At 36.6% G+C, this 14,615-nt stretch overlaps 1 protein-coding gene across 2 annotated transcripts in view; it reads right to left on the bottom strand.

Annotated features, from left to right (window-relative positions):
* Positions 1-13,437, bottom strand: part of ehbp1 (EH domain binding protein 1) — a 153,409-nt gene extending 139,972 nt beyond the window's left edge. For both annotated transcript variants that reach the window (XM_067366969.1, XM_067366970.1), the window contains exons 1-2: positions 13,077-13,437; positions 11,091-11,556 (exon numbers count right to left, since the gene is read on the bottom strand). In XM_067366969.1, the coding sequence (XP_067223070.1) occupies positions 11,091-11,194 (104 nt within the window). In that variant the 5' untranslated portion in view covers positions 11,195-11,556; positions 13,077-13,437. The remainder of the gene's footprint in view (positions 1-11,090; positions 11,557-13,076) is intronic.
* Positions 13,438-14,615: the final 1,178 nt, after the last annotated feature.

Raw genomic sequence — 14,615 nt, 5'->3', positions numbered from 1 at the left:
GGAGGCCATACAAAGTAGTAGTTTGTGTTGTGGGCTGTACTCATTTTTTGCATCACCCTAATTTGAGTAAAACTGAAAAATATGTAATCTAAGTTATATTATTAACCTTACTTTCATGTTATAAGTTAAAGAGATGTTATATTAAACTTATTCTTGTCAACATTTTGGAAATTGTTTATGTGTTCATTGAGATATTTTTTAAAATGTTACTTTTCAAAGGGGGTGTACTCATTTACGCTGACGAATGTAAGTTTATTATTACAGACAGCTTTTTAAAAGACTAAAATTGAAAAAATATATATATATTATATTATATATAAAATTCAACCCGACAAAGTGGCTAGGAGTGACTGTGTTACACACCACTGCTGAAATTCACCTGTATTTGGCAGGTGTTAATGTCAAGCACTGACTATACGAGATAAAATGGTCAAATTTTGTATCCCGATGCCCATTGCCATTTACAAATCACTACGAAACCCTGGATCAAATGGACTGTGCCAAAATTGGGCTGATATTGTGTAGTCTGAACCCAGCATTAATGACTTCGATGTAAATCATAAAATAGAAGAAAAGATCTGTTGCTACTTCAGTTTCTTAGAGACCTTAAAGCTATTTTTGCCCACAATGTTTAGTAAATATAGCATAACTTCAATTTACAAATTTAAAATTAAAATCAACAAGATTAATCTATTATTAAAATTGTTAGTTTCAGCCATGTACAGATATTTATTCATAACTTTCCCAACTTGCAAAGAAACAATTTGCAGGTCTATTTTTAGAAATACTTCAGAAACATTTTTCCTCAGATTTATCTGATTTATTCCAAGTAAACAATTTTTCAATTGTTTCTTCCAAAAGTAGTACTGTGGTCTCTGGACTATCAGTCAGTATAACTAAAGTTAACTGACGACCTGAGATTTCATGATCATGTCAGCTAGCTGTAGCTCACCGGCAGATTATTCACACAGACACACACTTCCTTTACCAGTATATCGTAATGGAAATATTCTTTTAGGTTTACGAGTCAGTTATAAAACCTGTTTTATTGAAGCCATTATGAAAAACTGCAATCAGCGCTGCAATCATTCAATGAGTAAGCACACAAATGGAGAGAGAAAAAGAAGAACAGAGAAGGTAGATTTGTAGCCTTAAAAGGAAATAAACCTAAATGTGCCTACACTGATTTTCATGAAATTACTAGATGCTTGTTAGCTACATTTAAATTCTCATTTATTAACAATTCTGGTAACGCAAAATATCACATTTGTGGAGCAAGTGGACCTCAGAGAAAAAAATAAAACACCACAAAACTATACAATATGACCCTGCATACTAAAAGCTGTGCTATATAAGATCACTGAAGGCTACAAAAAAAATTATTTCCTCAGAGTCATTTCAAGTTGCTGTAAAATCTCCCTTTATCTGGTCCTGCTAGCAAGAAAGGCTTTAATTTGAGCCAAAGAGCAAACAACCATACACACCCAGTGTCATGAGACACATGAAAGGGCTTAGACTCCATTAACTCAAACTGATTGATGCACAAAACCATGAATCCTTCATTATGAGGGCTGACTGCATCCAGAAGATATGAATCCAAACCCAAAAGCACTGAGAGAGAGAAAGAAACACCGATCAGCTCACTGTGAGGTGCAATGATCAATGAATCCCAAGCTATACATCATGAACCCCCTCTGATTCCTTGATCACTTGCATGACCTTATTAAACCTTCAGTCTGCTCAGCATGTGTTATCACACTTATACACACATAGATCTGCATCTTCACTGCCTCTTACACAGCATCAGTAATTTCCTCACATCCACATGAAGCGAAGGCCTTGGGACTGGATCAATACAATAAGTTATATCGACAGCATCAGGAGCATAAGATAATTTAGGAACATTACAGTAAAGCATTTAAATGGTAGCACACATTTAATACACACATTGTTTGAAGACTAGTGTTAAAAAAAAAAAATCACTTAACCCTTGAATTTCTTATTACTGATCATTTTCTGTAGTAATTAACATTAAAGCACAAATGCTATAATTTGCACTGAACCTGAAACTTTCCTTTATAAAAAAAAAAAAAAAGGATGAAAACAAACAAACTGCCAAGTGCCAGCATTCATTCATATGAGAAATGACAAATGAGGGTCTGTTTCATTCACCCTGAGTGACTTAATTGAGAGCGACAGGGAGTGGGGCATCTGTGTGTGTTGTGGACAAGAGGGTGATTTATTGTGACAGACAGTAACGTGAGCATTAAATTGCCATTTTTCAGGTCAAAGGCAGGGCTAAGTGCTAAAGATTTTTTTTCTACTGGCCCAGTCTGACTTTTACTTGCCCTGACAAAATTTCCATGGGCCCCACCACCAATAAATAAATAAATAAATACTAAATTATTTCTATCATTGATTTTGACCCATGTAACCTTGCATTCTAATAAATATGGCTGGTTCTAGAGCTGCAACTAACGATTATTTTTTCTGTCGACTAATCTAACGATTATTTTTATTAAATTTTTTTAATTAATCCTTTGGATAACTATACAAAAAAATTATAAATACAACTTCTAATATTTCAACTTTTTTATTATATTTTTTTTCAACTGACTGACTTCTCATGTGATTTATGAGCTTCTACAACTTTTGACCTCCTAACTGAACTTCTTTCCACAAACTGATCGTAGAAATAAAAACAGTATAAATAAAAATGGTAACACTTTACAATAAGGTCTCATTTATTAACATTAATGTATTAACCAACATCAACTAACAAAGAGCAATATCTTTGCTACAGTATTTATTAATCTTTGTTTATGTTAATAAAGTTAATAAAAATAGTCATTCATTGTTAGTTAATGATAGTTCACAGTGCATTTACTAATGTTAACAAATGAAACCTTATTGTTTGTGTTTAATAAGATTAAGAGAAAACTGTTATTCATTTTTATGGTAACACTTTGCAATAAGTGCAACCATGATCGCACTCTCTCAATATTCAAAGTGCAAATAAGACCAATTTTTTCTTTGATACAGAGCTAAGAGATTGTTACAACTACACTGCCCAGCCTAAAATAGCTTTCATATTGAGAGATATCTGTATTCATCAGAAATCTCGTTTGAATGCGCCCACGCATTTACTTTCACTTTCACGATGGTGTGTACTCTGTAAATATGGAGCGGCGGTGACCGTTATCCAACTGAATCAAATGTTTTTTTTTTAAATACAAAGCAAAATGACAGTGGAGGCGTAATGTAAACGTAGCAGTGGCATATTCTTTCCTAATCATCCCAACACTCTGTCAAGACTACTTTTCACCTCGACGAGAAATCTCGTCACATTTTAATCTCGCGTCACAGTTCATCGCAGTTGTGCTGCCGCGGTACGCTATCTCGATTTTGCAAAGGGAACAAAGGACCATTTTATTTGGCCTCTGTTTAAAGTATTCCCATACTTTTGATAATCGTGGTCTAGGTTTTTGTGATAGAATAGAACTTTCTCCATTCCCAGGAGCAGAAGCCACCATTACGCGAGATGAATGTAAACAATGTGACGCGTCAACGCATTTCACGCACGTCGACGTATTTTCGTATTTCGTTGCAGCACTAGTTGGTTCAACACCAAAATTTTAGATACCAATTTCACAGTTCTCAATTCCAATTTTGATACCACAGAAAAAACTATTTTGCTAATATAAAGTTTAAACATTTTGAAAGACAAGTAAACAGAAGAAAAGGCTTTTTCCGGTGCTTCATATAGAACCTTTTAGGGGTTCCCATTTTGGGATCTTTTTATGGATTTCATTTTAATTAATTTAGTTTTAATTAGGGCCTGAACAACGATGGTGTGAGTACCCTACTGTAATTGCTCAGTCAATTCTTCTTCTTCTCCGAAATGAATTGCATTTTTGAGGGCCTAAGCATGCTCAAACTCATGAAACTTTGCACACACATCAGAAGTGGTGAAAATGTACATCTGATATGGATTTCAGTATTAGGCGTGGCAAAATGGCTCGATTGCGCCACCTACAAAATTTCAATCAAGCCCCCTTCACGCTACGTTTCACGCACAAGTATGACATTCAGTACACACATTAAACTGCAAAATTTTTGCAGTTTTTGCCATTTCCAGATGTTGTACTTTAACAAACTCCTCCTAGAACTTTAATCAGATCAACATCACATGTTGTCAGTCTAATCTTAAGGCCTTTGCAACGTTAAATTGCAAAGATATTACGTTTTCACTGAAGGGCGTGTCCGTGGTGGACTGTCATAGTTCGATGTTTAGCCATGAAACAGGAAGTTGTTGTAACTCGAGCATACAATGTCCGATCTTCTCCAAACTTCACGTTTTATTAGAGTCCTGGCCTGAAAACATCTACATGCCAATATTCAGTTACAGTCATAGCGCCACCTGCTGGCAAGAGGAAATATCATGTTTTACACTTTGATTAACTCCTCAAAGAGATTTAACCAAAATATCATAATATATGGTCAGTCTAATCTTAAAGCCTTAGCGATGCTAAATTTCGAAGATCTTGAGTTTTCGCTGAAGGGCATGTCCGTAGCGGCCTGACAAAGTTTGATGTTTTGCCACGAAACAGGAAGTTGTTGTAACTCAAGCATACAATGTCCAATCTGCTACAAACTTCACGTTTGATAAGTGCCCTGGCCTGAAGACATCTACACACCAAAATGTTGTTATAGTCATAGCGCCACCAGCTGGTAGCAGGAAGTGCGGCAAGTACAACTGACTGACATTGTCCTCCAATATTTATATACTTAAATGCATATTGCCCACCGTGCTCTGTTTTCCTAAAGCCACCATGTAGCGGTGGCATGGGTGCGAGGGCACTTTCATCGCTGCTTGCAGCTTTCATTTTAATTAAATTTGATGAATTAAACAGTTTGCAAACATACTCTATCACTAGGAAAAAAGTAAATAACCTGGTAAACATTAAAGTATTATGGAATCATTTAAGACATTTTCCCTTCTATAGTACCTTTTTGGCATAAAGTGTTCTTTAAAAATGAGACAAGAACTCTAGAGTTCTATATAGAACTCCATTAAAAAAAAATTCTGATAGTTTTGCAATAATAATCAAAAGGAGCACAAATGACAATTACAATTCAGTCAACTGTGTTGAGTGTCTTTAACACTGGCCCCGGGCCATGAGAGGAAAGAATAGGAGAGAAATTAATTTCTTATAATGAACAGATGGATGAACACATGGAAAACACAGCTGGAAAAGGAGAATTAGCTTTTACCGACAACAGAAAGCGTGTACCATATTCAGTCTGTGCTCCATCTCACTAAACAGCTTGCCCAGAAGCAGATGATCTATGTTGTTTTGTATTCACTCTGATAAAGTAACATAAAATCTAAGCCTAGTTTAGCACTCGGGATCACATCTGAGCTGAACAGTGCTGATGAAATTTGTGCCTACTACAGACAGAAGAACCAAAGGAGTCACAATCAGGCCAGGCCAGAAAGTGCAAAGGCACTGCAATAGACCTACTTTAACATGTACCTGTGGGCTTTTTTCCTCTGCTGAAAGGATGTACAACTATTTCACACTCTAAACCACATTTCCTATCTCCTTCTCTTCAATCATCACCTCCTTTTCTCCACCCCTCCAGAAAAAAAGAAGAAAAATGTATGGGAGTGAAGCAAGTATGATGTTTATCTATCTTTCAATGCATTTTTAAGAATGAAATTTAAAACACAGAGAGCTCTGTGGTTCAGTATGTAATTCTCGTATGAACACCTACTGTAAGTTCATTACAGGCTCAGTGTCACTGTGCTCATGGGTCAAATATAATTCACCAGTAAAGATGAGATTCTTGGCAGCACTGAAATACATAATGCTGGGCTTAAAGTTAAGTGAAATCCCACATGAAGCATGCTGAGATTTTAAAGGTCTGCGTTGAGGCTTGGCTGCTGTAGCACTTTGAAGGATTTCCCTTCCTCATTCCAGTCAGGCTGACCTGTGGCACTGGGCCTGAAAGCAAAAGCAGCTGGCTGCCCCCGTAAATACTCTAAAACAGCTACACATTACTGCTGCAGTACTGGACAGCAGGGGGGTCCTTTTGATACCAAAGACCCCTTACAAAGGAACCCCATTCCTAAAATATAAAGGAAAGGAAGCTATATTGTCATTATTGTATAAAGACTCATTTATACTGTGTAAAATGTGTAATTATATATATATATATATATATATATATATATATATATATATATATATATATGCATATATATAATACATAAAATGTTTGAAAAATTAAATAAAAGCTAAAGCAAATTATTAAAATATTATCTAGCAAATTATTAGACAGTACATTTTTCTATTCACAATTAGAAAAATGTTAGATGTTTAAACTTTGAAAAAAATATTCAAGCTTACTGTATAAAGAATTTCATAATAAATATTCTCAGTTTTACAGAAAAACTGACCTTACAATGGTGCACAAAACAAATGAATATGAATTAAAACATTATGTATGTCGCAGAGAAGGTGAGTTGAACTAAAAATACACTAGTGTTCAAAGATTTGGGGTTGGTAATTTTTTTATAAAGATGTTTATGAAAAAAGTCTATTATGCTCAACAAGAATGTGATCAAAGATACAGTAATAACATTCATTTTATTTCACTATTTTTTAAAATGCAATTTATTCCTGTAATGGCAAAGCTGAATTTTCAGCATCATCACTCCAGTCTTCAGAGTTACATGATCCTTCAGAAATCATTCTAATATGCTGGTTCGATGCTCAAGAAACATTTCTTATTATCAATGTTGAAAACAGTTGTGCTGCTTAATATTTTTGTGGAAACCATGATACAATATAGTTCAAAAGAACAGCATTTATTTGAAATATAAATCTTTTTTAACATTATAAATGTCTTTACTGTTACATTTGATCAACTTAATACATGAATACTGAATATATATAAAAAAAAAAAAAAAAAAAAAAAAAACACAGAAAAACCTTACTGACCCCAAAACTTTGAACGGTATCATGTGTTTTGTAAAATATTTTTTCCCATTGCAATTTTTGAATTACAACAGCAATTCTCCAGAGAAAATAAACAATGCTGTTAAACTAGTCTACATCATTCTATACATTACTGCTGCAATTCTCCACAGTAATTAAACACCACCACATCCATGCTATAGAGGCGTGGGAATCGGCAGGATTACACAACAGCACTTTAAACCAGAGACACTGAAACATTCAACTAATAAACATTTGATGTTGCCAAGAGACAAGAGAACTGCAAAGGCCAACATTCTAGAAGGCATTGAATCAACAGGCGGGGGATACCTAAGCAGGCCGTGGCGTGTCCCGTATCCTAGCAGCATGTTTCTGGAACACTGCCCAAGGTGTTGTCTGAGGCCTGACTGGACGCTGCTCCTGCAGTATGTGTCCGGCGGAACTGTTGTGCTTGGCTTATCTGGCCACAGATAAATCACGCCACCAGATATCAATGATCTAATAACATATAGACACACACAATAATTCCACAATACTGTGGAAATCAATGATTAAAATACTATAACGCACCTTTCAGTCTCTAGAAACAGAATTTCCTACATAGACGACCTATTCTATGCACTTTTTATACATCCTACACTCAGAACCAGTTAAGATGTTATGCTCTGTTAAAACTTCTAAAATTATTTTTCAACTATTTCTTTATTAAAGGGTTAGTTCACCCAAAAAGGAAAATAATGTCATTTATTATTTACCCTCATGTCGTTCTACACCCCTAAGACCTTCGTTCATCTTCAGAACACAAATTAAGATATTTTTGATGAAATCCGATGGCTCAGTAAGGGCCTGCATAGACAGCAATGTCACTTCCTCTTTCAAGATCCATAAAGGTACTGAAGACATGCTTAAATCAGTTCATGTGAGTAGTGGTTCTACCTTAATATTATATAATTATATAATTTGACAAAAGATTTGTAATGCTCCGAAGCAGTGTTTTGAAATCAGCCATCACTAGATATTGTTAAAAAGCCATTATTTAGTTTTTTGGCGCACAAAAAATATTCTCATCGCTTTATAATATTGAGGTAGAACCACTGTAGTCACTTGAACTGTTTTAAATATGTTACCTGTTTTAAATATGTTATAAAGTACCTTTATGGATCTTGAGAGAGGAAGTACCATTGCTGTCTATGCAGGCCTCACTGAGCCATCAAAAATATCTTAATTTGTGTTCCAAAGATGAACGAAGGTCTTACGGGTGTGGAACAACATGAGTAATAAATGACATTGTTTTCATTTTTTTTTAATTTAACTGCTGACTCACTCATCCTTTCATTCCTCCCGTTAAAAACACATTTTCCTTCTTTTCAGGCTTTCCAGAACAAATGCTTGTGGTTTTTCTACATAAAAAGTGGAGAACACAATTTTATTTTTTTATTTTTTTTCAAAGTGTTTCCACCTGAGGCCAAATGTGAAAAACTTTCCATCAGAGCAATGCCACACTGGACAGACGAAAGCACAGAGATCACGTAGCCATCACACACACGCACGCTGCTGAGGCACTAACGTCTCCCTGGTACAAACGCCTTTGAGCTTCTTGTCAGTAAGTGAATAATGCTCTTTCATCAGTGCCAGCGCCGCTCTGACTCCGCATTGGTCCACACATCACCATGCAGATAACAGTCTGTGCATCCAAAACACACATACAGGGGGAGAGAGGGAATGCTTTCTGGTCTTAAAACCTGATTAAGAAATATTGTTTTTCCACAGAAAGGCATTTAGTTCTCAGCATAGTGCCCTTAGCAACCCACATTAGTGCATTTCTACCATACCATTAACTGACACATTCATATCTGAAACACCTCAGGGGTATGTGTTTGTCAAACCCGAGAGTGAAACACTCAATTAGACACATGCCTGCCCTCCAGGGCCCAGAAACAATCCTGCTGCACCTGAACTCCTCAGACTTGAGTTGAGTAAATATGAATTAGGTTTCCCTTGTGGAGCACTGAATGTGTTGCCAACTGCAAATCTAAACACTCTTTTTGGAAATCACGAAAACTTCAGAGGCAACATTCTCAAACTTGAGAAATTCAGCAAAATTGCTGCGTACTTGACCCTTGATTCAGCATAATCCACAATCTGACTTTAACCTCTGAGCAGCATTCCACAATGCAGCAAAGATGTAACCAAACACTCAAACTGGGACCAAATTAGCAAGATATACTGGTACTAGAAAGGTGTCGCGATACCCTGCTAATAAAAACTGTACGTTTCCACATTTTATCAGTACTGGTACTTTAAGCGTGCTTTCACAACTGCCTCATTTAGTTCGGTTGAATCGCACTAGAGTTCGTTGTCCCCCTTGATGCGGTTCATTTGGACAGGTGTGAATGCAGCAGTCTCACTCGGGTGCGCACCAAAAGCGGACCAAACAAGAATACTGAGACCTCCTTGAAGAGGTGGTCTTGGTACACTTTCAAATGAACTCTAGAGCGGTTCGCTTGAGATGTGAAAGTAATCCAACCCAATGGACCAACGAACCAAACGATATTATAATTCATAGCGGGAAATGTGTTATATAAAAAGCAGTGTCTTATTCTGTGAGTGAGCACATTAGTTACCGTAGTTGAAAACTAAAGAGTGCCTCTTCATCTTAAAATGTTGTTTAATTGTGCTTCTCCGTACAAGAATGCTGTCCCGATGAAGCCTATATAATTTAACAGGAATGACGACTATATTCGTATAGTGTTTGCGTGTGTCTCAACAGTTACAAATAAAGCCACAGAAAGCTCATGGAGCTAACTTGTCAATCACTTTGATAAATGACGCTGAGAAAACTGACCGATAAGAGAACAGATGTACTCGCATGTGACTTGCATAAACACATTTTGGAACTCTTTGAAATGTTGCCTTGTGAAAGTGAACCAAATTAAGAAGAAAATGCAACATTGTAACAAACTGTTTCAGAACAAAATAAACAATCCATATGACAGCATTCTAATAAGAGCCATATTTCATAATAAATGTGTGACAGCGTGTGTATGTGCAGAGCTCTGCTTTCACTTCCTGCAAGGAGTAAAATATATTCGTGCAGCGCATATTTGCGCATATTTGTATCGATTCAGTATTGGTATTGCGATATTTTAGTCAGATATTGTATTGAAGTCACAATTTTGGTATCGTGAATTATGTTATTATGTACATCCAAGTGAAACAGATGATCGAAAAAAGTAGGACGGGTCTTCTATTTCTATAGATTGTTGATTGGATGTAGACAGAACTGAAAGCGAGCTATGGGGTTGTACAAAAGCTGTGTGGTTTAAGTGGACTGCATGACTGGAGAAGTGAATTTTCATTTCATGCAGACTTTAAAAGACATCAACATGTTTCCCCAAACATTAAAAGACACAAACACAAAATAAATGAGATTGAAGCACCTCATGACCTAGATTAAATTATGTGCCATTTTCTAGATAGAATAATAATAAGTTGATTAAATTACTGTGCAAAAATTCACTCAAATCTATGGTAAGAGTAAGCATCTTTAGTAAAAATATGTTATATATTTATATGTTATATAATATTCCAATACCCGAGACACCTTAATTGCCATTTATTTAATAATTTTTAGTAACTGAAAGGTTTAAAGAGAGTATGGACCTTAAGCAAAAACATATTGCATGTAAACATAGTAAATGCAGTGTCAAATATAAAGATATAGAATTCTGGCTTATATTGCACCTATTTAATTGTGCTAACACGTGCTATATGTTATTATTAACATTTCACTTCATCCAATTTGAGTTACATCCTATCTGCAGAAATATAAGGAGGACACTTCAGACTTCATTGCAACCTATTGTGCACAATTCCTAAACAGAGAGGAGAAAACAAACAATACGATGTGGGGAAGTATAGTTGTGAATTGCCTCTCCCTACACACATAATGCCTGGGGGAATGGATAAATCATTGCCGTTAGTCAGATACGTCACAGGCCAACTCAGCATTCCAGACACACACGCACAAGCTGGGCTGGAAATGAGTAGCGGCACGCGCAAGACATGCAAGCAGTGACAACTCACCATTTCTTTGTGCATTCCACCATGAGTTCCTGGTAGGAGGCGACGAACTGGAATTTGGAAGCATGTTTCCCAACACGCTGCAGTCTCTTCCACACCGAAGCCATGTTTTTTTCCTCTTTAAAGAGCTGACAGTTTGTTTAAAATACTGTCGCGTTCTGACGCCACCCCCTCACAAATCCTTTCCTTGGAAAAGTTCTCAAAAGTATCCGTCCAAAATCGGCTTGTGTGCATTCATTGATATTTACAGAGATTAAAATCAGGTAGAGGAAAGAAAAAAAACACGTAGATCCCTTGCCATCAAAACATTAATGTGGATGATCTCAGATCAGCATGATTGCATGACATGACAAATCCACCAGGTTGATTGACAGCTCTCACAGAGCTCATTCCGTACAGCAAATCCCTCAAAATAAACGTAAGCAGTGCATGGTAATCCAATATTCCTCGTTTGCATGTGTCAATAAACCTACAGGAACAAAGAGGAATGCAGTTAGATCTCAGTGATAAAGGTTGCTGCATGAAAAGATATCTTTTAACTCATCTGTCAAGCTTTGATTTCCAATTTCTGTATTTCTACTGATCATTTTAACAAAATCATCCTGAATTTAACCACTGATTCATACCAGCAAAAGAGAAAAATCCTTATCAGTTATCTGTTCTAGGCAATGGAAAGCGATGACATCTAGAGATTTGGCTGACTTTGTTTAACTGTGCAAACAAATTTCGTAAAACCAGCAAAGAGCAGACAGATTCAATCTTTTGGACCAGTTACAATTATTCTGAAGACCTAGAAACATTTAACAGATATTTTATTTTGCACAAAAGAAAAACATGGTAGAAAGAGTGCATTTATAAATTTGTTAGGAATTGATTTTTAACCAGAACTTGCAAACCTTTAAAGAAAGCGCTACTGTGAGATATGAGGTTGTTAATCGATGGTAAATGCTTTTGTTGAAGCCATCAGCCTGCATGATTTCAACTTATTTTTTTAAATAATTGTTTAAAAGCAGAATTCCTGGTGAAAAACTACCTTACTCATGACTCTTCAATAAAATCGCCACAAATCCAGGAATCAAAGCAAGCAAGTCATACCAAAATAACTCTTTAACACCCGTCCACTCCCATGAAGCAATGACAGTGATGTAGAATCATAAAAACTGTTAAGCGCACAGTCCAATTTCGTCCAATTTTAAAATACTTTTTTGCTTCAAATCAAAGCTTGTAAAGTTGTCATTCATCTTGTATCTGGTTGGTTTGGTTCCTGGTTACAAAGACTTTTTTTAAATGCCTATGGGAAAAATTTGGCTTAATAACATAACATTTGTAATATGCAATTTTTCAAAAGCAGAAAGGCACCTGAGGCTGTTATATTGTGAATGTAGTCAGTGCTGAAGAGGACTATGCTGCACCCTTTAACCTTTAGTGACAATAATCAAATCACAGCTGTGCCAATATTCAGCACAACAGCATTTTTTCTCCCGTGTCATTGCCTAAATATCTAACAGGATGACAATCATTTTTTGTTTCAAATCGTTTTTGTTGTATGCTGTCAAGCTTTAATGAATATAGGTGACATTAAATTATATTTTTCATCAAAGGTTTGTAAGGAACTCAAAATTGATTATTTTAAGAACTCATTTCTTTTAATTATGTTCACAACTGTTGCTGTTCAAACATTCACGTTATATCCATACAAGACTGCTGCTGAAGAAGGCTTCTTCAAACAACTCACACCCTCATTCACTGAATACAAACTGATACACTGTCAGTGCTGTCAAACTGACTTCATACACTTTAGATATTTGCTCTCAGGTTACTGGTTAAAGGTCCTTTTTTTAAGTCACAGTGTTTTTATAAACAACTGAGTAGCAATATAGCTCAAAGAGATCATTACAATAATCAATAATGAAACCCCTGCAATCACAGTGACTCTTATCATAATATAATTCACAAACATCCTGCTTGTGGTCGCATTCCTGCACTCACCCCGTGAATAATGCAGCAGCAGCAGCGGCTGAATGCGCCCGTTGCGGCGGGAGGCGCGTGGCTGCATTCAGCCCGCTAGCGAGCTAAAGAGCCGCTCTGGCTGGATATTCCCATAGAGCACCGCTAGCAGCCTAGGCTAACCTTAGCCAGGCAGGCTATCCCAGGGCAAAGAGCGGCAGCGATACAGAAATCCCTTTTCTGCTCGGACGTATACCGGCAACAACCAAACTGAGGAGTTTGAGGGCGAGGGGCAGTGGTGGTTTTCCGGTCGAGAAGAGGAAATTCCAGCGCTGTTTTCGTATTCACACACAAACTCAACGCATCAAGACTCCATCATTTTCCTCCCCAATCCTACATTCAGTCAAACATCTGTGCGGAGTCTCCGAGAAACGCCCCCACGCGCCTCTCATTGGCTGTCGGTCCATAAATATTTACATATTCATGATACTTCTTAACGCTTTGTTGCCAGTGAGCGCTCCTATTGGTCGATTTAGACATCTTTCAGAGATCTTTAACCCGCCTGTGTGTTCAAGTATACTGAGCTGAGTAGGAGCATAAATAATGTAAACCTTCTCATATGGGTTAAAGTTAACTAAATATGAGTACGAAATTGACTGTAAAACTGATATACTGAATGTAGGTTGTCGCAATTCAATATTTATTATTGTATATCTGTGAAATATTAAAGGTTAAAACAACACAAAAACTAGAAAATGAAGTGAGAGTCATGTGGAGAGAGTGTGTGCTCTGACACTCTTCTACAGCCAAATGGAAAATAGTTCATGACTGTAAGTTTTTTGTTTTTCTGGCTACTTAAAGTCTGAAGAGAAACACAAAGGCCATTTTAACCAGATATTTTTTTTATTTAAAGTTAAAAGTTAAGATTTTATAATTAAAGTTTTATTTTTTGTGTTTTTACCTTCATTCTACTCTTTTATAGCCTTAATTCATAAGTTTATCAGATGCTTGTTGATTCCTGCACATCAGTCTCTAATATTACAGAGAGACACACCATGTGTCAAAAATGCTTTGATGCAGCCAGCATTCTTGGAAAGACACATACGTCTGTGAGTATTTGAAGAGAGGGGCTCACATAGACTGTTTCTGCCAGCTCTCCAGCATCTTGATCCTTATCTTTTGAGTGCATGAGACGTGTTTCCTCCCCGATGAACGGGTGTGCGCGTGTATATCAGAAGATGTGAAGATGTGGGCACACGGAGCAGAGGAGGGTGTGATCTCTACCCAAAAGCAGTCACAGTGTCTACAGAGAGTTAAAACATCCTGAATGCACACAGTGCCAAAGACAGCCAATCAGACACCTTTGCCATGTGTCAGACAGAGTCTCAAGAAGTCTGTAGATCAGATCCTGCTTTTTATGGGCTGCCAACACTTCAGGACATGTGTAAGCCAACATTAAACCTCTCAGGCCACTGATCTGAAAGCTCAGGAGCTGCCAACACCATCTTGTAATAGATAAGATGTTTAAAAAAAGCTGTGATGTAGGAAAATTGACATTTTTCTTCTTTGATTAAAAAAAAA

Source organism: Chanodichthys erythropterus, chromosome 18 (genome assembly GCF_024489055.1).
Source record: "Chanodichthys erythropterus isolate Z2021 chromosome 18, ASM2448905v1, whole genome shotgun sequence".
NCBI lineage: Eukaryota > Metazoa > Chordata > Actinopteri > Cypriniformes > Xenocyprididae > Chanodichthys > Chanodichthys erythropterus.
This window is presented reverse-complemented; position numbering and strand designations above follow the sequence as displayed.